General features: G+C 42.1%; 1 protein-coding gene across 2 annotated transcripts; it reads left to right on the top strand.

The window, feature by feature from the left end:
• The first annotated feature begins 354 nt into the window (after positions 1-354).
• Positions 355-21,400, top strand: snx22 (sorting nexin 22). Of its 2 annotated transcripts, none has more exons than XM_071326753.1 (7): positions 355-669; positions 13,272-13,355; positions 13,586-13,690; positions 14,815-14,909; positions 17,102-17,134; positions 17,623-17,690; positions 20,508-21,400. In XM_071326753.1, the coding sequence occupies exons 1-7, from the start codon at positions 589-591 to the stop codon at positions 20,666-20,668; spliced, it is 627 nt and encodes a 208-aa protein (XP_071182854.1). In that variant the 5' UTR covers positions 355-588; the 3' UTR covers positions 20,669-21,400. The 2 variants fall into 2 exon arrangements, with proteins under 2 accessions (XP_071182854.1, XP_071182853.1); XM_071326752.1 differs by having other exon boundaries at positions 394-669; positions 14,815-14,965.
• The last annotated feature ends 3 nt before the right edge of the window (positions 21,401-21,403 follow it).

The raw sequence follows: 21,403 nt of genomic DNA, 5'->3' as shown, positions 1-21,403 counted from the left end.
ATAGAACTTTATAGTTAAAAAAATGTATTTTTGAAATCTAACTTCACAGACAGATGAAGAACCATCTAAACATCAATTATGTGACCAACTCATTTATTTATTTATTTATTCCAAATAGAACCTCATAGTCCGAAGCTTTCATTATTGTCTTTCTACAAAGGCAGAATAGCCCTACCTCAGCAAGAGACGAAGCTATATGTAATCTGTCAAACCAGTTATTCCCGCACACCATGTAAAATAATGTTGTTTGGTCATTATGGCTATTGAATTAATGCCCTGTGTAACACGAAACATTTGAATCAACACAAGGATATCGTTTTTTTCTTTTAACGTAGGGCATTTTAGATGGGGTGCACAGATTCTCCAAATAGTTTGTGGGAGGAGCATTGGAGAGAGTCTCAAACGTTGTCCTGAATTTACGGTAACCGAGTTGATATTGTCACGTTGGCCATTATCGCTTTATGTTCTCTTACCTGAATTTTCCCGAATGTTTAGAAGGGGACATTGTTAAAGATTGAAGACAGAAAAGCCGCAGCACCACTCAGTAGGAAGGTAATTGGACAGTTTGCGCTCAGAAAAGTCCGATGAATGGCTGAAGATTCCCCTATGATTGAGGTATCGATTCCGTCGCTGGAGCGAGAGGTAGACGAGTCGGGGAAATTGAGAAAGGTAAACTGTTGTAGACTTTAAAAAATACCTGGATATGTGTGGTACAGTAAAGTTCAATACTTATTTTAAGGCATTCTCTTATGTTTTCCCACAACTTGTCATGCACATTTTGTTGGACAAATAAGATTTAAAAAATATTTTTTACTGCTTGGATAGGCGATATTCCACTGGTCCAGGTTTGCCATTCGTGCTGGCTGCCGCGCCATTCCTTTGCACCAGGCAAGCTAGAAGGGCACCTATTCCATAGATTTATATAGCGTATATTATATAATTTCTATCATTTTGTGAACCATTGTTGCCCTTGTGTCTTGTATTACACAATTGTGAAAAGCTTCAGTTGTCTGTGGCAGCTTTCTCCCACTTTCCCTTAAAATATAATTTGAAAGCCCTGAGCCTCATTTGAAAAAGAGACACATAAACACAAAGTATTGCAGTTTGCATGCCAAACAAAAGGAAGCCAAGCACCCAATCTTTTTTCGAGGACAGTTGCCATAAACACAGGCTACACCCAGTGGTGGAAATAGTACCCAATGGTCATACTTTAATAAAAGTAAAGATGCCTTAATAGAAACGACTCAAGTGAAAGTCACCCAGTAAAATACTACTTGAGTAGAATTCAAAATGTATTTCGTTTTAAATATACTTAAGTATCAACAATAAATGCTATGAATCATTTCACATTCCTTGTTAAGTAAGCAAGACAGCATGATTTAGTTTTTTAATTACGGATTGCCAGGGGCCAGTCAGGGACCCATCATTCAGGGCAGGTGGGGCTCTGAACCCCACATTTATAGATGCCATTTTTTGGGGGGGCTTGCCTGTTTTGCATGTTATTTTGGCATTAATACGTGTCACAAAGGCCCTAACACTTTGGGCACCGCTTGTCGCTGTTATAGTGCAATTCATGTATTGTTTAGTGTTATGTAGTGTCTTTGCTGGCATGCATCTAAAAAACATTTTTTAGTTTGCCACACCAAGATTTACATGCTAAAATCGCCACTGCCAGGGGCACACGCCAACACAATTGACAAATTATTTGTTTAGTGACTCCGCCAAATCATATGCTGACAAAACTGGCTCTGCGCGTAAGTCATTGTGCGCATGTTGATTTTGTCTATGCCCTCCAGACACGTTCATGACACGCAGGTTAAAATACCAAAACCAACTATATTAATTCATGTCAAACCTAGAGGTCGACCGATTAATCGGCATGGCCCATTTGTAATTGGGTCCGATTTCAAGTTTTCATAACAATCGGTAATCGGCCTTTTTGGACAACGATTATGGCCGATTACATTGCAATCCACAAGGAAACTGCATGGCAGGCTGACCACCTGTTACGCGAGTGCAGCGTCAAAAGGACCTTGTGGCTACAATGAGCCAAGGTAAGTTCTTAGCTAGCGTTAAACTGATTGTTTTTTATAAATTAAATCTTCACATAATCACTAGTTAACTACACATGGTTGATGATATTACTAGGTTAACTAGCTTGTCCTGCGTTGCATATAATCAATACGGTGCCTGTTAATTTATCATCGAATCACAGCCTACTTCAACTTCGCCAAACGGGTGATGATTTAACGGAAGCACATTCGCGAAAAAAGCTAAATCGTTGCACAAATGTACCTAACCATAAACATCAAAGCCTTTCTTAAAATCAATACACAGAAGTATATATTTTTTTACCTGCATGTTCAGTTTAAAAGAAATCCAGGTTAGCAGGCAATATTAACTAGGGAAATTGTCACTTCTCTTGCATTCAGTGCAAGCAGAGTCAGGGTATATGCAACAGTTTCGGCCGCCTGGCTCGTTGTGAACTAATTTGCCAGAATTTTACATAATTATGACATAACATTGAAGGTTGTGCAATGTAACAGCAGTATTTAGACTTAGGGTTGCCACCCGTTCGATGAAATACAGAAAGGTTCCGTATTTCACTGAAAGAATAAACGTTTTGTTTTCTAAATGATAGTTTCCGGATTTGACCATATTAATGACCAAAGGCTCATATTTCTGTGTTTTTTTATAATTAAGTCAATGATTTGATAGAGCAGTCTGACTGAGCGGTGGTAGGCAGCAGCAGGCTCGTAAGCATTCATTCAAACAGCACTTTACTGCGTTTGCCAGCAGCTCTTAGCAATGCTTGAATCACAGTGCTGTTTATGACTTCAAGCCTATCAATTCTCGAGATTAGGCTGGCAATACTACAGTGCCTGTAAGAACATCCAATAGCCAAAGATATATGAAATACAAATGGTATAGAGAGAAATAGTAGACGTGTCATAATTCCTATATTAACTACAACCTAAAACTTCTTAACTGTGAATATTGAAGAACTGGGAATAGTGAACCACCAGCTTTCATATGTTCTCATATTCTGAGCAAGGAACTTAAACGCTAGCTTTTTTACATGGCACATATTGCACTTCTCCAACAGTGTTTTTGCATTATTTAAACCAAATTGAACTGCTTTCATTATTTATTTGAGGCTAAATTGATTTTATTGATGTATTATATTAAGTTAAAATAAGTGTTCATTCAGTATTGTTGTAATTGTCATTATTATATATTTATTAATTAATCGGTATCGTCAATTTTTTGGTCCTCCAATAATCGGTATCGGCGTTGATTGGTCGACCTCTAGTCAAACACACACAAAACATTCATGGACATTTAGCTAGCTTGCTAATTTGACTTGGGAGAAAAATATTGGGTTGTTATTTTACCTAAAATGCATATGGTCCTTTTTTTGCTGGAACTTTGTAGAATTTTAACCCATTTTGAGTCACACAAAATCGTGGGTTCTGTACTCCGACAATTAATCCACAGATAAAAAGGGAAACCTAGTTCGTTTTCAGTTTTCCTTGATTAATATCTCCTCGTTTGTTCTTCTGTGGATTTTATATGGCGGTTGGCAACCAACTTTTAAGGTGCATAACCGCCACCAACGACTGGAGTGTGGACCTTGTTCATCTTTCAATCACCCGGGTGGGTTAGTATGCTCCTAAAAACCAATGAGTAGATGGGAGAGGCGGGAATTGCAGCGCGTCAAACGTCTAAAATAGAACAAAGTTCTATTTTAGAGCCTGGCTATACTGACATCCACAAGCAGTTTGGATGAAACGATTGAATAACATGTATGTGTAAATGTATTTTTATAACGCTCGTGCAAAAAATGCGGGCGGGGTTTGCTCAGCATGACAGAGGAAGTAGTGATGACCACATGTTCTATTGATAAGTGCGTGAATTTGACAATGTTTCTGTCCTGCTGAGCATTCGAAATGTAAAGGGTAATTTTGGGTGTCAGGAAAAATGTATGGGAGTAAAAACTACATTTTTCTTTAGGCATGTAGTGGAGTAAAAATATAAATAGTCAAGTACAGATACTTAAATGGCACTTCAAAGTATTTGTACTTAGTTACTTTACACCACTGACTACACCTAGCTGCTGGAATGACAATTGCCAGAAGAAAAGTTGGTGTTGACAGTAGAGGTCGACCGATTTATGATTTTTCAATAACGATACCGATTATTGGAGGACCAAAAAAGCCGATACCGATTAATCGACCTATTTATTTATTTATTTATTTGTAATAATGACAATTACAACAATACTGAATGAACACTTATTTTAACTTAATATAATACATCAATAAAATCAATTTAGCCTCAAATAAATAATGAAACATGATCAATTTGGTTTAAATAATGCAAAAACAAAGTGTTGGAGAAGAAAGTAAAAGTGCAATATGTGCCATGTAAGAAAGCTAACGTTTAAGTTCCTTGCTCAGAACATGAGAACATATGAAAGCTGATGGTTCCTTTTAACATGAGTCTTCAATATTCCCAGGTAAGAAGTTTTAGGTTGTAGTTATTATAGGACTATTTCTCTCTATACGATTTGTATTTCATATACCTTTGACTATTGGATGTTCTTATAGGCACTTTAGTATTGCCAGTGTAACAGTATAGCTTCCGTCCCCCTCCTCGCTCAAACCTGGGCTCGAACCAGGAACACATCGACATCAGCTACCCTCGAAGCAGCGTTACCCATGCAGAGCCAGGGGAACAACTACTCCAAGTCTCAGAGCGAGTGACGTTTGAAACGCTATTAGCGCGCACCCCGCTAACTAGCTAGCCATTTCACATCAGTTACACCAGCCTAATCTCAGGAGTTGACAGGCTTGAAGTCATAAACAGCGCAATGCTTGAAGCATTGCGAAGAGCTGCTGGCAGAACGCACGAAAGTACTGTTTGAATGAATGCTTACGAGCCTGCTGGTGCCTACCATCGCTCAGTCAGACTGCTCTATCAAATCATAGACTTAATTATAACATAATAACACACAGACATACGAGCCTTAGGTCATTAATATGGTCGAATCCGGAAACTATCATCTCGAAAACAAAACATTTATTCTTTCAGTGAAATACGGAACCGTTCCGTATTTTATCTAACGGGTGGCATCCATAAGTCTAAATATTCCTGTTACATTGCACAACCTTCAATGTTCTGTCATAATTACGTAAAATTCTGGCAAATTAGTTCGCAACGAGCCAGGCGGCCCAAACTGTTGCATATACCCTGACTCTGCGTGCAATGAACGCAAGAGAAGTGACACAATTTCACCTGGTTAATATTGCCTGCTAACCTGGATTTCTTTTAGCTAAATATGCAGGTTTAAAAATATATACTTCTGTGTATTGATTTTAATAAAGGCATTGATGTTTATGGTTAGGTACAGTCGTGCTACGATTGTGCTTTTTTTTGCAAATGCACTTTAGTTAAGTCATCCCACGTTTGGCGAAGTTGGCTGTCTTTGTTAGGAAGAAATAGTCTTCACACAGTTCGCAACGAGCCAGGCGGCCCAAACTGCTGCATATACCCTGACTCTGTTGCAAGAGAAGTGACACATTTTCCCTAGTTAAAAGAAATTCATGTTAGCAGGCAATATTAACTAAATATGCAGATTTAAAAAATATATACTTGTGTATTGATTTTAAGAAAGGCATTGATGTTTATGGTTAGGTACACGTTGGAGCAACGACAGTCCTTTTTCGCGAATGCGCACTGCATCGATTATATGCAACCCAGGACACGCTAGATAAACTAGTAATATCATTAACCATGTGTATTTAACTAGTGATTATGATTGATTGATTGTTTTTATAAGATAAGTTTAATGCTAGCTAGCAACTTACCTTGGCTTCTTACTGCATTCGCATAACAGGCAGGCTCCTCGTGGAGTGTAATGTAAGGCAGGTGGTTAGAGCGTTGGACTAATTAACCGTAAGGTTGCAAGATTGAATCCCCGAGCTGACAAGGTAAAAAACTGTCGTTCTGCCCATGAACAAGGCAGTTAACCCACCGTTCCTAGGCCATCATTGAAAATAAGAATGTGTTCTTAACTGACTTGCCTAGTTAAATAAAGGTGTCCAAAAATACCGATTTCCGGTTGTCATGAAAACTTGAAATCGGCCCTAATTAATCGGCCATTCCGATTAATCGGTCGACCTTTAGTTGACAGCACTTTTTGCACCTACCTAGCACTGGGGACTTGAGTGCACTTTTTGTCTACATTTACACAGGCAGCCCAATTCTGATTGCTTTGGATAAAATAATCTGCTGAATGGCATATATAGGATACATATAACATGACTGAATATACTGGCTCAAAGTTCCTGGACTTGGGCAAGAAGTATTTTGTTTTTGACAGTGAAAACCCCCAAACAATGTCTGAAGTCATTTACCACCGGTTTTCGTTGAGAGCTGTTGGCTTGAGAGCTGTTGGCTTGAGAGCTGTTGGCTTGAGAGCTGTCTGCTTGTTGGCTTGAGAGCTGTCTGCTTGTTGGCTTGAGAGCTGTCTGCTTGTTGGCTTGAGAGCTGTCTGCTTGAGAGCTGTCTGCTTGTTGGCTTGAGAGCTGTCTGCTTGTTGGCTTGAGAGCTGTCTGCTTGTTGGCTTGAGAGCTCTCTACTTGTTGGCTTGAGAGCTGTCTGCTTGTTGGGTTGCATCTACACAGGGCAGCCCAATTCTGGTCTTTTTTTCTGACAAATATCTGATGTGAAAATATCTAATTTCACTGTAAAAAACAAGCAAAAGGAAACCCTTTGCCCAAGTCTCTGAACTTTGAGCCAGTAAATGCAGTCACGTTATATGTTGCCAAATTACACAAAGAATACAAAACAATTTGAACACCTGCTCTTTCCATGAAATAGATGGATGAGGTGAAAGCTATGCACTTGTTAAATCCAAGTTAGATGTCACTTGTTAAATCCACTTCAATCAGTGTAGCTGAATGGGAGGAGACGGGTTAAAGAAGGATGTTTAAGCCTTCAGACATGGATTGTGTGTGTGCCAATCAGAGGGTGAATGGGCAAGACAAAGTATTGAAGTGCCTTTGAACGGGGTATGGTAGTAGGTTCCAGGCACACCAGTTTGTGTCAAGAACTGCAATGCTCAACATTTTTCTGTGTGTATCAAGAATGGTCCACCACCCAAGTGACATCCAGCCAACTTGACACAACTGTGGGAAGCATTGGAGTCAACATGGGCCAACATCCCTGTGGAAAGCTTTCTGCACCTTGTAGAGTCCATTCCACAACGAATTGAGGCTGTTCTGAGGGCAAAAGAGGGGGTGCTACTCAATATTAGGGCGGTGTTCTTAATGTTTTGTACACTCATTGTATGCCATTTAGCAGATACTTTTATCCAAAGCAGTAATTGTATACTTTTCCTTATTGGTGGCCACGGCTGGAATCAAACCCATGACCCAGTTGAAAAATGGGTTCACGTTACACATCCCACAGCAGCTGTAGTCTTAACAGGATGACTAAATTGCCTGCCTCCATGATCAACAAACGTAAGACTGAAGTCATTTTTGACTGACACATAATTCTGCTTCGAGTCACTCATGAGCTTTTGGTGTGTGTGTGTGTGTGTTCACACTATTGTGCCACCCTGAACAGCACTTTCTGTGCAGGCTTGGATATGTTCTTTTCACATTGTCTACTCCTTTCCAGCATGAGACTAATATTGCTTGGGAAGCTAAAAGTGAGCTGAGCTGACCCTTAGCTAGTCTGATAATATAGCTGGTGCCAGTCTTCTTTTAAACAAGCAGAGGGGCATAGTCAATTATCCATTTCTTGAAATAGAGTGGGGTTCAAGAAGTGGTCCAATCATATCCCTTTCACGCCAACATGCCGACCCAAACTATTCTGTGCTGGCTTGTATATTTTCTATGCACATACAGTTTGCCCTTTCAAACAGGGTTCAAGCTAGTATGGTGCATGCGTATCCAGGCCAGTTCAGCAAACCTTGGATGAGCTCGGCTAAGTAGTGTGAAAAGGGTCTTGCTTGTCTGTTAACTGTCTCATTTGGGGTGCTGTGTGTTCCACTCTGAGCCTTCTGCTGTGTTATGTAAGGAGGGGGCATCGGGCCCCTCTGTGCCAGGGGTTTGCAGGTGGAAATATCTAGTCCTATCTGCACACCCGCAACAATGAAAGCTCTGTGACGGAAGGGTGACCATTGACGGGATGGCGAGAAAGAGAGGATGGCCCCAGTTCTGTCTGTAAACCGGCTGTATGGCTTCAAGAACAAAGAGACCCGATATGGAAAAATGGTCTTTCCCATAAACTGATGACAATCTCTGTACTCTCATATATCCCCACGGACTGAGTGAATGTACCATCAGCTCATCTGTAGACATATAATTGCATGGGGAACATATAGTGACATTTTGTTACCTGAAATTAACGAGTTAAAGCATCAAAAGTGGATGAGCTGTTTTTTTTAAACTTGTTTACCAGTCTCGAGTGAGCAGACAAAGACTCTTTTCTTTGACAAGAAGTACCTTTTTGGGCAGATGTAACTCAATCAATTAAATCATGTGCTTCTTGTCCTGAACAGTAATTTGGTAAACGAATGAAGAAGCACAAGGTGTGCATGCGTAGGCCAGGGGAGTTATTTCATATGAAATAGGCGCTGAGGTTGAGACTGACTTCTGCAGATTAGTGAAGCAGGCTGAACATTGAGCAGAAGCAGGTACTTGTTGTTCATTGTGATACTTGACTTTGTGGAACTGACTAAACCAGTGAGTTCCTCCATAGCGGGAAGAACAGCAACTTCAGGAAAGGGAAATTTGTGTGTCATTGAGAGGAATTGGTTACTTTTAAAGCTCATGAACAGTCAGTCACATATCTTTGTCACTAAATAACCATTAATCACAGTTCAGGTGATGGTCAAAAGTCTGTATCGTCAGGGTAATAATCTTGTATTATGTAAACAGTCATCTTGAAACATCTCAAATGTATACTCTGGGCATTGGGCACTGATTGCAGAGTAGAGTAACTCTATAAAAATAACTTATAATGATTTTACCAATATGATAATTAGTCAAGGATTGATGATTATTCTGCTCATGAGGATCCATGTTAGATCCAGTGGCTGCCTGGATAATGGCCACAGCCCTCCTGCTCTGAGAGCTCATTCATCCATGGATTGAGGGTCATCTGTTTTGGACCATCATTGGTATGTGATGACATGGCTCCAGCCCCATCGGTCCACTGGGTCGCGAGTCGCCTTGGCAATCCAGGAATATGGAGGCCCTGTGCCTTCTTTGAACAGCTAGCCTGGTACCAGATCGGTCTGTGCTGTCTTGCCAGAGTTGGTACTTGGCAAGTCAGCACAGACACATCTGGGACCAGGCTACACAGCTACAGAGAGTCAACATGACTGTTTGCTGAGAGAGGAGTTAAGTACTGTACTAGGCTGACCGCTCGAGTCACTGCTGATTTAGGGTCACCACTCTTTCGAAGTAACAGAGAGAGTGCTCAGCCAGTTGCGAATAATTAAGGACCCGATGTATTTTTAGGTCAAGAACAAATACCAAAAAGGTAAACTCTTTAATGTACAGTTTTTATTTATTTATTGTGTTGTATGGTTGTAGACTAGTTCATAGATTAAAATATAGCTTTAAATTAGTTATAGGGTGGCAAAATCGTCCTTGTAGCAATCACTCTGGATCAACCCATGAGAGATGAGTTTAGGTGGAAAGGGGGGCATGGGCCTTTTAATTATAGCCTGAATGTAGCCAGTCAGCTATATTTAACGTGAGGGCCTGGCAAAAAAAAAGTGTGGATCAACTGCATGACTCGGCTAATCCCCATGTCAGGATGACTCTCTGTCCTGGGTCATGTTCATTTGGCACTAAATATAAGGAAACAGACTCAAATGGGGAGGGTCTACCTGGATTGTTTTCTGCTGCATGCCCGTATGAACATGGCCCTGAATACTGGATTCTAAACAGCATGTCCTGAAGCTCCAACTTTAAGTCAACAACTTCAAAGGAATATTTAGATAATAGCTTGCTGGAAATGTAGGCTAGAATTTTTGTCATTCATTGTTCACCACACCTTGTCATGTTTAGACAGAGTCCCTTCTATTCATATTTTTTGAAACTCTATCCCTCTCTCTTTGTCAGTGGCTATTTATGTATTATTGTTAACTTGGTTTCAGACCAATTTGGAAAAGATATCCCTGTTTTCTTAATTTTAGAAAGTGGGGAAGACCAAAGGATGGACACTTTTCTACTTGTCATTAACCTCAGTTCTGGGTGACGGGTGTATTCTCATGTGTATTTGTCCAGATGAATATCAGCTAGCTGCCACGGCTATACAGCCGGCAGCGTTGCCATTTATCCAAATAAGCCTGCTTATTAACTACCATGGTACACACTGGATCTTCACTGGAAAAGGAAGCTGCCCTTGTTTGATTTGTTGTAATGTACAAGAAAGCAGCCTACAATAATTAGTGTACTATCAGTACTATTTTCCAAGCATAAAAAATGTGGACAGTGCACTTGGGCTATAAAAACAATACTGGTCCTGCAACTCCTGTCCTTTGGCTGCATTCTGCCAGTTATCTGTCAAATTATCAAATTACTGATTGCTAAGGATGTGCAGGTGCGCTGTAGCGGACGTGTCCTCCCATTCAGGAAGGTATAGAATGTCTTTAAGAAAGAACATTTCCACAGGTCGTCCTTTTACCTAGGGTTATGGTCATTCTAGGGGATCTGTTTTGCTTTTCTTGTGAGCAGTAATGCATGTATAACTGAGTTGTTTTTGACCACGTAAAGCTGTAATATGTAACTTTTTTGTCGACCCGACCAAATGCACATAGAAATTTGAGAGAGAGATCTGTGATTCTCATTAAAAACGAGTCTAAGAAGCGGTAGATATGTTCTATGTGCGAGTTGTCTATGCAATCTGTTCTTAAGTTTCGTTTATGCCTCTTTATACACTGCTCAAAAAAATAAAGGGAACACTTAAACAACACAATGTAACTCCAAGTCAATCACACTTCTGTGAAATCAAACTGTCCACTTAGGAAGCAACACTGATTGACAATAAATTTCACATGCTGTTGTGCAAATGGAATAGACAACAGGTGGAAATTATAGGCAATTAGCAAGACACCCCCAATAAAGGAGTGGTTCTGCAGGTGGTGACCACAGACCACTTCTCAGTTCCTATGCTTCCTGGCTGATGTTTTGGTCACTTTTGAATGCTGGCGGTGCTTTCACTCTAGTGGTAGCATGAGACGGAGTCTACAACCCACACAAGTGGCTCAGGTAGTGCAGCTCATCCAGGATGGCACATCAATGCGAGCTGTGGCAAGAAGGTTTGCTGTGTCTGTCAGCGTAGTGTCCAGAGCATGGAGGAGCTACCAGGAGACAGGCCAGTACATCAGGAGACGTGGAGGAGGCCGTAGGAGGGCAACAACCCAGCAGCAGGACCGCTACCTCCGCCTTTGTGCAAGGAGGATCAGGAGGAGCACTGCCAGAGCCCTGCAAAATGACCTCCAGCAGGCCACAAATGTGCATGTGTCTGCTCAAACGGTCAGAAACAGACTCCATGAGGGTGGTATGAGGGCCCGACGTCCACAGGTGGGGGTTGTGCTTACAGCCCAACACCGTGCAGGACGTTTGGCATTTGCCAGAGAACACCAAGATTGGCAAATTCGCCACTGGCGCCCTGTGCTCTTCACAGATTAAAGCAGGTTCACACTGAGCACGTGACAGACATGACAGAGTCTGGAGACTCCGTGGAGAACGTTCTGCTGCCTGCAACATCCTCCAGCATGACCGGTTTGGCGGTGGGTCAGTCATGGTGTGGGGTGGCATTTCTTTGGGGGGCCGCACAGCCCTCTGTGCTCGCCAGAGGTAGCCTGACTGCCATTGGGTACCGAGATGAGATCCTCAGACCCCTTGTGAGACCATATGCTGGTGTGGTTGGCCCTGGGTTCCTCCTAATGCAAGACAATGCTAGACCTCATGTGGCTGGAGTGTGTCAGCAGTTCCTGCAAGAGGAAGGCATTGATGCTATGGACTGGCCCGCCCGTTCCCCAGACCTGAATCCAATTGAGCACATCTGGGACATCATGTCTCGCTCCATCCACCAACGCCACGTTGCACCACAGACTGTCCAGGAGTTGGCGGATGCTTTAGTCAAGGTCTGAGAGGAGATCCCTCAGGAGACCATCCGCCACCTCATCAGGAGCATGCCCAGGCGTTGTAGGGAGGTCATACAGGCACGTGGAGGCCACACACACTACTGAGCCTCATTTTTACTTGTTTTAAGGACATTACATCAAAGTTGGATCAGCCTGTAGTGTGGTTTTCCACTTTAATTTTGAGTGTGACTCCAAATCCAGACCTCCACGGGTTGATAAATTTGATTTCCATTGATAATTTTTGTGTGATTTTGTTGTCAGCACATTCAACTATGTAAAGAAAAAAGTATTTAATAAGAATATTTCATTCATTCAGATCTAGGATGTGTTATTTTAGTGTTCCCTTTATTTTTTTGAGCAGTGTACTTTCAATTTTGTACACCAGCTTCAAAATGCTGAAAATACTATATTTTTGGTATTTGAAAATATATTTCACAGCGGTTTAGATGATACAATGATTCTATACACTACACTGCGTGTTTTGCCAGAAACTTAAATTAGAATTTTAGCATCCACGAAAAGGCAAAGCGATTTTTGTACATCTAGTTGTTTGCCCTGTCTGTTGACTGGTCAGGTCTAGGCAAGTGCTCCTGGGTAATGTCCCAATTGTCTCTCCTGCTTCCCAAGACTGCATTTGACCCCTTCACTGATTTTGAAAGGAAATTACTACTATAAGAAATATGGTGGGAACTCCCACAAGCCTATGTCCGCACCAACCATTTGTGGGAACGAGTCCATACTGCAGGAGAAAGGAGATATTGGGACGCACACTTGTTGTCCAATTCCTCAAGCAAAAGCTGCAAAGTTTGATAGGATTCGTTTTTATCTCCAACAGGCCTCTTCCTTCCCCTGCTGGATATCTGACTGCATTACACTGGACACTAAACTCAGGCATGATTGCAGCACAGTCAAGTCCCATCTAGTTGGTGTAGAACTACCTTTTAGAAAGGCAAACTCTCATGTGAATGGAAAGACTTACCTTTTGTACATAAATGTTTCTGTCCGATGACGAGCAAACATAATTCTATTGATATTCCTTTCCAGAAAACCAGTGTAATAGCCCAAAGCTCCGCTCTGCTCTTTTCTTTTCTAGCTCTTTAGAGTTGAGATATTGTTCAATGGAAGGAAACACTTTGTGCTCAGAAGACACAGTGAATTCCAGACCCTGCACAGAAAGGTAAAGCAATTGCTGACTCTCTGCCTCCCCTTACTTGACACCAGAATTATACAGTATCTGAATGATTAAAAAAAAAAAAATCTGCTCTACAAATATGCTTACATTTCCCTGCTTGAAACATGCAAATGATGGTCGCAATGCAACGGATAAGTTGTTGAAGCGTGATGGACATTAAGCCATTACAGGCCCATCCCCGTAATGTCATTTACAGTTTCCTCCTGCCTCCATAGCTGAAGAAGATTCTGCATCCCCCAGACTTCCCCAGCAAGAGGAGCACCCATCTGAGAACCAAGCCTCTTGAGCAGAGGAGGCAGCAGCTGGAGGACTACATTCAGGTAGAATAGCGTAGATACATGTAACACTTTACTTGACACCCAACGTCATAACAGCTGACATAACGTGTCATAATATGGTCATAACACTGTCATGGCCAATATATTTAAACATGTTGTGACATATAACCAGCCATAAAATAATGCAATATGACACCTACATAAGATTGTCAAAACCCACATTTATTCCAATGTGTTTTTTCCCAGCCAAGAAGTTTCCTTTCGTTTTGAAACTTTGTTTCTTAAGTCCTTTGTTGTAATGAATTCTGTTTTACGGTCATGTTTTTTTTTCATCATATTTTAAATAACTTGCAGAAAATACACTTTGACACTGTCGTGAAGCATTATGACCATCCTGTGTCACTTCACTTGGACTAAGAAAATACACTTTATGACCCCGTCGAGAAGCATTAGGACCGTCAAAATCATTTAAGCCAGATAGGCCTATCACGTATATGCCCTTGTCAGTCATCAGTCAAAAAGACGGTGTCTTGTCCTGCTCCTGAAATTTGTGCTCAATTACAATGATGTTTTAAGATGGTCAATTTCAGAACATTTTATAGAACATAAATATATTGTTAACAAATAGCCTGTGGTGTAATGGAATGTTTTGCCTTGTGTGGTAGGTTTTGTGGGTTTTGACACTCTTATGTAGGTGTCATAACCAGCCATAAAATAACGCAATATATGTCACAACAGGTCTAAATAGATGTCATGACAGTGTTATGACAAGTTATTTCAGCTGTAATGACATGTTATAACGCTGGGTGTCAAGTAAAGTGTTACTGTATTTACTTTATTCAGTTAGGAGGACTACATATATTAATTACATACCATGTTCAGTTACCACATTCAGGTGTAATATTTACGTATGAAATGTAATGAATTAATATATTGTACGTGCCATATTAGGAATTTGAAACTATATTCAGGTATGAATTGACATACAATATTTAGGTATGACTGAGGGACTATGTTCCGTATGGGCATTACCTGATGCTTACACTAGCCCCACTGGATTGCAGTCTGGGATAGTTGAAATTTTCAATAACAGTTACTAATCTTATTTTAGACTGTGTGTGATCAAAACCATTTTCTTTGTATTTTCTACTGGCCTCTCTTTGTAGGATCTAATTTACCAGTATGAAGAAGTCCCTCAGGTGCTGCTGGACTTCCTGCATGTGAAACATTTCCACTCTGGGAACAAAATAAGCAGCCTTGAGTATGTACCTGCCTGCCTGCCTCTGTCCCCTCACCTCAACCAGCTACTCACATCAGGTTCACTTCAATATCAGACATATCAGACAGAAAAAAAGTATACTGAATATGACATGTGTGGTTAGGAATGGAGAATCCGATGTCAGTCAAGCTTGTATGATATCTGAGGTATACAGTGCCTTCAAAATATTTATACCCCTTGACTTTTTTTGTGTCACTGATCTACACACTATACCCCATGTCAAAATGGAATTATGTTTTTACAAATGTTTACAAAAGAACTAAAAATAAGTATTCAACCCTTTTGTTATGGCAAGCCTCAATAAGTCACAAGTTGCATGGACTCTGTGTGCAATAATAGTGTTTAACATGGTTTTTAAATGACTACGCCATCTCTGTACCCCACACATACAATTATCTGTAAGGTCCCTCAGTCGAGCAGTGAATTTCAAACACAGATTCAACCACAAGGACCAGGGAGGTTTTCCAATGGTTCGCAAAGAAGGACACCTATTGAATATCCGTTTGAGCATGGTGAAGTTATTAATTACACTTAGGATGGTGTATCAAAGATACAGGCGTCCTTCCGAACTCTGAGGAAGGAAACCGCTCAGAGATTTCCCCATGTGGCCAATGGTGACTTTAAAACAGTTAGAGTTTAATGACTAATACTAACCTAATTGAAAGAGTGAAAAGTAAGAAGCCTGTACAGAATTTATTTTATTTTATCCAAAACATGCATCCTTTTTGCAATATGGCACTAATGTAATACTGCAAAAAATGTGGCAAAGAAATTCACTTTTTGTCTAGGGGGAAATCCAACACATGACTGAGTACCACTCTTAATATTTTCAAGCATGGTGGTGTCTGCATCATATTATGGGTATGCTTATCAACATCAAGGACAAGGGAGTTTTTTAGGATAAAAAGAAATGTAATTAAGCTAAGCATAGGCAAAATCCTAGAGAAACTTGTTTGTCTGCTTCCCATCAGACACTGGGAGACAAATTCACCTTTCAGCAGGACAATTACTTAACACAAGGCCAAATATACACTGGAGTTGCTTACTAAGACGACATTGAATGTTCCTGAGTGGCCTAGATAGATTTAAGCAAAAATGGTATGGCAAGACTTGAACATGGCTGTCTAGCAAGGATCAACAACCAACTTGACCGAGCTTGAAGAATTTTGAAAATAATAATGGGCAAATATTGTACAATCCAGGTGTGCAAAGCTTTTCGAGACTTACCCAAAAAGATTCACAGATGTAATCGCTGCCAAAGGTGATTCTAACTTGTATCGCCTCATAGGGTTGAATACTTATCTAATCAAGATATATTAGTATTTTATTTTCCAAAATAATATTTTTTTTAAATTAGTTTGTCTTTCACTTTGACAGAGTATTTTGTGTATGTAGTTGACAAAAAATGACAATTAAATCTATTTTAATCCCACTTTATAACACAACAATGTGGAAAACTTCAAGGGGTGTGAATACTTTCTAAAGGCACTGTACACACTACCTTATACGCTGCAGTGTTTTGCTATTGAAAATGTAGAGACCCTCTATTGAATTCGGTCATGTTATATGTAGCCAATATACACAAATTGTACAAAACATTAAGAACACCTGCTCTTTACATGAGACTGGCCAGTTCAAAGCTATGATCCCTTATGGATGTCATGTGTTAAATCCACTTCAATCAGTGTAGATGAAGGGGAGGAGACAGGTTAAAGAAGGATTTTTTTGAGACAATTGAGACATGGATTGTGTGTGTGCCATTCAGAGGGTGAATGGGCAAGACAAAAGATACAAGTGTCTTTGAACGGGGTACGGTAGTAGGTGCCAGGCGCACCGGTTTGTGTCAAGAACTTCAACACTGCCAGGTTTTTCACGCTCAAGTTTCTTGACAGGTTTTTCACGCTCAACAGTTTTCTGTGTGTATCAATAATGGTCCACCACCGAAAGGACATCCAGCCAACTTGACACAACTGTGTGACGCATTGGAGCCAACATGGGCCAGCATCCCTGTGGAACGCTTTAGACACCTTGTAGAGTCAATGACCCGACAAATTGAGGCTGGGGGCGCAACTCAATATTAGGAAGGTGTTCCTAATGTTTGGTATACTCTGTGTATATTGTTTAACATGGGCAAATAATAGGCTGTAATAAAAACGGTGGTTTCCTCATTTCAGATCATTTGATGATAGTGACCCTCAGGGATATGGGTGAGCTTCCCTTTTATCTTGTGAACAGCCATGTGTATTCCTCCTGTGTGCCATAGAGTACATGTCCCCCTGTACTTTGGTTTCCGAACCGGTCCTCGGGTTTATGCTCGGGCTCGGGACCCTCTGAAGTTCCACTATGATCTATTCTAACACTAGCACAACTGATTCATCTTGCCAACTCATCAGCAAGCCCTTGATTTGTTGAGTCAGTTGTCCTGGTGGATTGGTTGTCCTGGTGGATTGGCTGGGGGGGCAAAGTGAGAACGTCTGGCTTATGAGGGTTTGGGCATGCAGAGCAGAGGGCAAGTGTAAATGCCATACAAAAAGATGCCAATTAAATTTATGCATAAGAAAAGTAAAATCTCAATTTAGAATGTTGAAATCTGCAAAGGTTACACTCCATATTGCAATGCACACATCTATATTGTAGCAACATACATTTTACTCGTTCAGCTCTTCGACTCACCCAGTGGTCTCTTGTCCCTCAGCTGTCAGCTGCAGCATCAACGTGTGGTGGGATTCTGTCGTGACCCCTATCTCCTGGAGTCCCCCTCAGGTACGGCAGGCCTCCGCATTGTCGTATGGTTGTTGGAGATCCTTAGACCACCCAGACGATTAAATGGGGGGGGGGGGGGCTTACACTTTAGTGTCTAAAACTAGGTAGAGAGTAAGTAGAAATGATAATGGACCTATACTGTATATTTAGAACTGCCCACCCTTGGCTTAGAGCCTATCTCCTCATTTTGAGATCACCACACTCTATCATCATTGCCAGTAACATCCAGCAAGCTCAATGTTAATGTTTCCTCAGGATGGTCTCCCTTTTAAAGAGCTTGCTGAAAGCTTTCTCCGCAAATGCCCTGTGCTTTAGTATTTTTGTTTACGTTTTAGTTATTGGTCGTGTTCCAGATCAAAGACAGTATGTGGACAAAAGTATGTGGACACCTGCTGCTCGTCGAACATCCCATTCCAAAATCATGGGTATTAATATGGAGTTGGTCTCCCCCTTTGCTGCCATAACAGCCTCCACTCTTCTGGGAAGGCATCCACTTGATGTTGGAACATTGCTGCGGGGACTTCCATTCAGCCACGAGCATTAGGGAGGTTGGTCACTGATGTTGAGCGATTAGGCCTGGCTCGCAGCAGGCATTCCAATTCACCCCAAAGGTGTTTAATGCGGTTGAGGTCAGGGCTCTGTACAGGCCAGTCAAGTTCTATCACACCAATGTCAACAAACCAGTTCTGTTTGGACCTCGCTTTGTGCACGGGGGCATTGTCATGCTGAAACAGCCATCCCCAAACCAAACAGCCATCCCCAAACCATCCCCAAAGCCATCCCCAAACTGCTGCCACAACGTTGGATGCACAGAATCGTCTAGAATGTCATGTGCTGTAGCGTTAAGCTTTACCTTCACTGTAACTAAGGAGCCTAGCCCGAACCAATAACAGCACAGTTGACCGGGGAAGCTCTAGCAGGGCAAATTATTTGACAAACTAACTTGTTGGACTTATGACGGTGCCACATTTAAGGTCACTGAGCCCCTCAGTACGGTTGATTCTACTACTGTTTGTCTATGGAGATTGCATGGCTGTGTGCTCGATTTTTATACACCTGTCGGCAACGGGTGTGGCTGAAATAGCCGAATCCACTCATTTGAGGGGGTGTCCATATACACTGCTCAAAAAAATAAAGGGAACACTTAAACAACACAATGTAACTCCAAGTCAATCACACTTCTGTGAAATCAAACTGTCCACTTAGGAAGCAACACTGATTGACAATAAATTTCACATGCTGTTGTGCAAATGGAATAGACAAAAGGTGGAAATTATAGGCAATTAGCAAGACACCCCCAATAAAGGAGTGGTTCTGCAGGTGGTGACCACAGACCACTTCTCAGTTCCTATGCTTCCTGGCTGATGTTTTGGTCACTTTTGAATGCTGGCGGTGCTTTCACTCTAGTGGTAGCATGAGACGGAGTCTACAACCCACACAAGTGGCTCAGGTAGTGCAGCTCATCCAGGATGGCACATCAATGCGAGCTGTGGCAAGAAGGTTTGCTGTGTCTGTCAGCGTAGTGTCCAGAGCATGGAGGCGCTACCAGGAGACAGGCCAGTACATCAGGAGACGTGGAGGAGGCCGTAGGAGGGAAACAACCCAGCAGCAGGACCGCTACCTCCGCCTTTGTGCAAGGAGGAGCACTGCCAGAGCCCTGCAAAATGACCTCCAGCAGGCCACAAATGTGCATGTGTCTGCTCAAACGGTCAGAAACAGACTCCATGAGGGTGGTATGAGGGCCCGACGTCCACAGGTGGGGGTTGTGCTTACAGCCCAACACCGTGCAAGACGGTTGGCATTTGCCAGAGAACACCAAGATTGGCAAATTCGCCACTGGCGCCCTGTGCTCTTCACAGATGAAAGCAGGTTCACACTGAGCACGTGACAGACGTGACAGAGTCTGGAGACGCCGTGGAGAACGTTCTGCTGCCTGCAACATCCTCCAGCATGACCGGTTTGGCGGTGGGTCAGTCATGGTGTGGGGTGGCATTTCTTTGTGGGGCCGCACAGCCCTCCATGTGCTCGCCAGAGGTAGCCTGACTGCCATTAGGTACCGAGATGAGATCCTCAGACCCCTTGTGAGACCATATGCTGATACATGCATATTTGTGGCCTGCTGGAGGTCATTTTGCAGGGCTCTGGCAGTGCTCCTCCTTGCACAAAGGCGGAGGTAGCGGTCCTGTTGCTGGGTTGTTGCCCTCCTACGGCCTCCTCCACGTCTCCTGATGTACTGACCTGTCTCCTGGTAGCGCCTCCATGCTCTGGACACTACGCTGACAGACACAGCAAACCTTCTTGCCACAGCTCGCATTGATGTGCCATCCTGAATGAGCTGCACTACCTGAACCACTTGTGTGGGTTGTAGACTCCGTCTCATGCTACCACTAGAGTGAAAGCACCGCCAGCATTCAAAAGTGACTAAAACATCAGCCAGGAAGCATAGGAACTGAGAAGTGGTCTGTGGTCACCACCTGCAGAACCACTCCTTTATTGGGGGTGTCTTGCTAATTGCCTATAATTTCCACCTTTTGTCTATTCCATTTGCACAACAGCATGTGAAATGTATTGTCAATCAGTGTTGCTTCCTACGTGGACAGTTTGATTTCACAGAAGTGTGATTGACTTGGAGTTACATTGTGTTGTTTAAGTGTTCCCTTTTTTTTTTGAGCAGTGTACATACTTTTGGCCTCAGTGTACATTGGAGTTGCCTGCCAGGATAGGTGGTATCAGCTATCCACATATGGCGTGCAACTAATCTAGTCGGCCTGGAACGCAACCATGGGTATTGAACTTTGAATTAATATTTTCCAACAGATCTGCCGGACATCGTCATGGATGGGGTCCTACAGGGCTTGTACCCCCGAGACATCCGTGTCAGCTTCACAGCCTGCACAAAACCCAGCCTCCCAGAGAGACCCAGTCTGGCTCCAGGTCCAGCCCGTACCTTCAAAGCTCCAGCAATTCCCTCTATATAGTGGCAGCCCGTGCAGAAGTCCTGACACTAGGATCTGTGGATTTTAAATGGCCTTGATAGTAATTTGGATTAATGTCCAGTGTCAGTCGGCAACCAGTGGAGGCCCATTTGCTTGTATATTACCATACAATAGATGTTTACTTTACTCTGGGTGCTTGACTAAAGTCACCAATATAGGCCAATTGAAGGTGTTCAAGATAAAGCAGGGTGGTTCCTGCTTATAAACAAAACTCAAATCTGCAATTTGGTTTGTAAGCAGAGTTGAGTCCACCATTAACTGCCTTAGCTCACTCAAAATGACCTGACTATCGGTCACCTACCAGATCAATGTCCAGATGTGTCTATCAGCTATCCACATACAACGATTTGATGCCTCACTAATAGGGTGGCGGTTAGCATGTCGGGCCAGTAAGCGAAAGGTTGCTGACTGAAATGCTTTGCCCTTGAGCAAGGCACTAAACCCTAGTTTCCCCCAGGGATGCTGTACTACTATGGCTGACCCTGTAAAACATGTCACTGCACCTATCCAGTGTGGCAACAAACCATTGGTTTATGCATTAAAGCAAGTGCCAGTTTCACAATCACTGGCATTTCATATGTAAATGTTTTCACATGTTAAGCTATATAAATGTAATACTTGCCCCATCAAGTGGTCCGTTTGGATGTTCATTGTTCTACTTGCAATCTCTTACAAGAAACTAAGTGCCACTTAATAAAGTAAAGTTGTCACATGCGC

The sequence above is a fragment of the Salvelinus alpinus genome, chromosome 9, assembly GCF_045679555.1.
Source record: "Salvelinus alpinus chromosome 9, SLU_Salpinus.1, whole genome shotgun sequence".
NCBI lineage: Eukaryota > Metazoa > Chordata > Actinopteri > Salmoniformes > Salmonidae > Salvelinus > Salvelinus alpinus.
The sequence above is the reverse complement of the archived record's forward strand: the minus strand, read 5'-3'. Positions and strand labels throughout refer to the sequence as shown.

Coding starts and splice junctions, on each gene's coding strand:
- snx22 (XM_071326752.1), top strand. CDS start 589: ATGGCTGAAGATTCCCCTATGATTGAGGTATCGATTCCGTCGCTGGAG. Junction 670..13,271: donor AGTCGGGGAAATTGAGAAAG/GTAAACTGTTGT, acceptor TTTCTTTTCTAG/CTCTTTAGAGTTGAGATATT. Junction 14,966..17,101: donor CAACCAGCTACTCACATCAG/GTTCACTTCAAT, acceptor TCCTCATTTCAG/ATCATTTGATGATAGTGACC.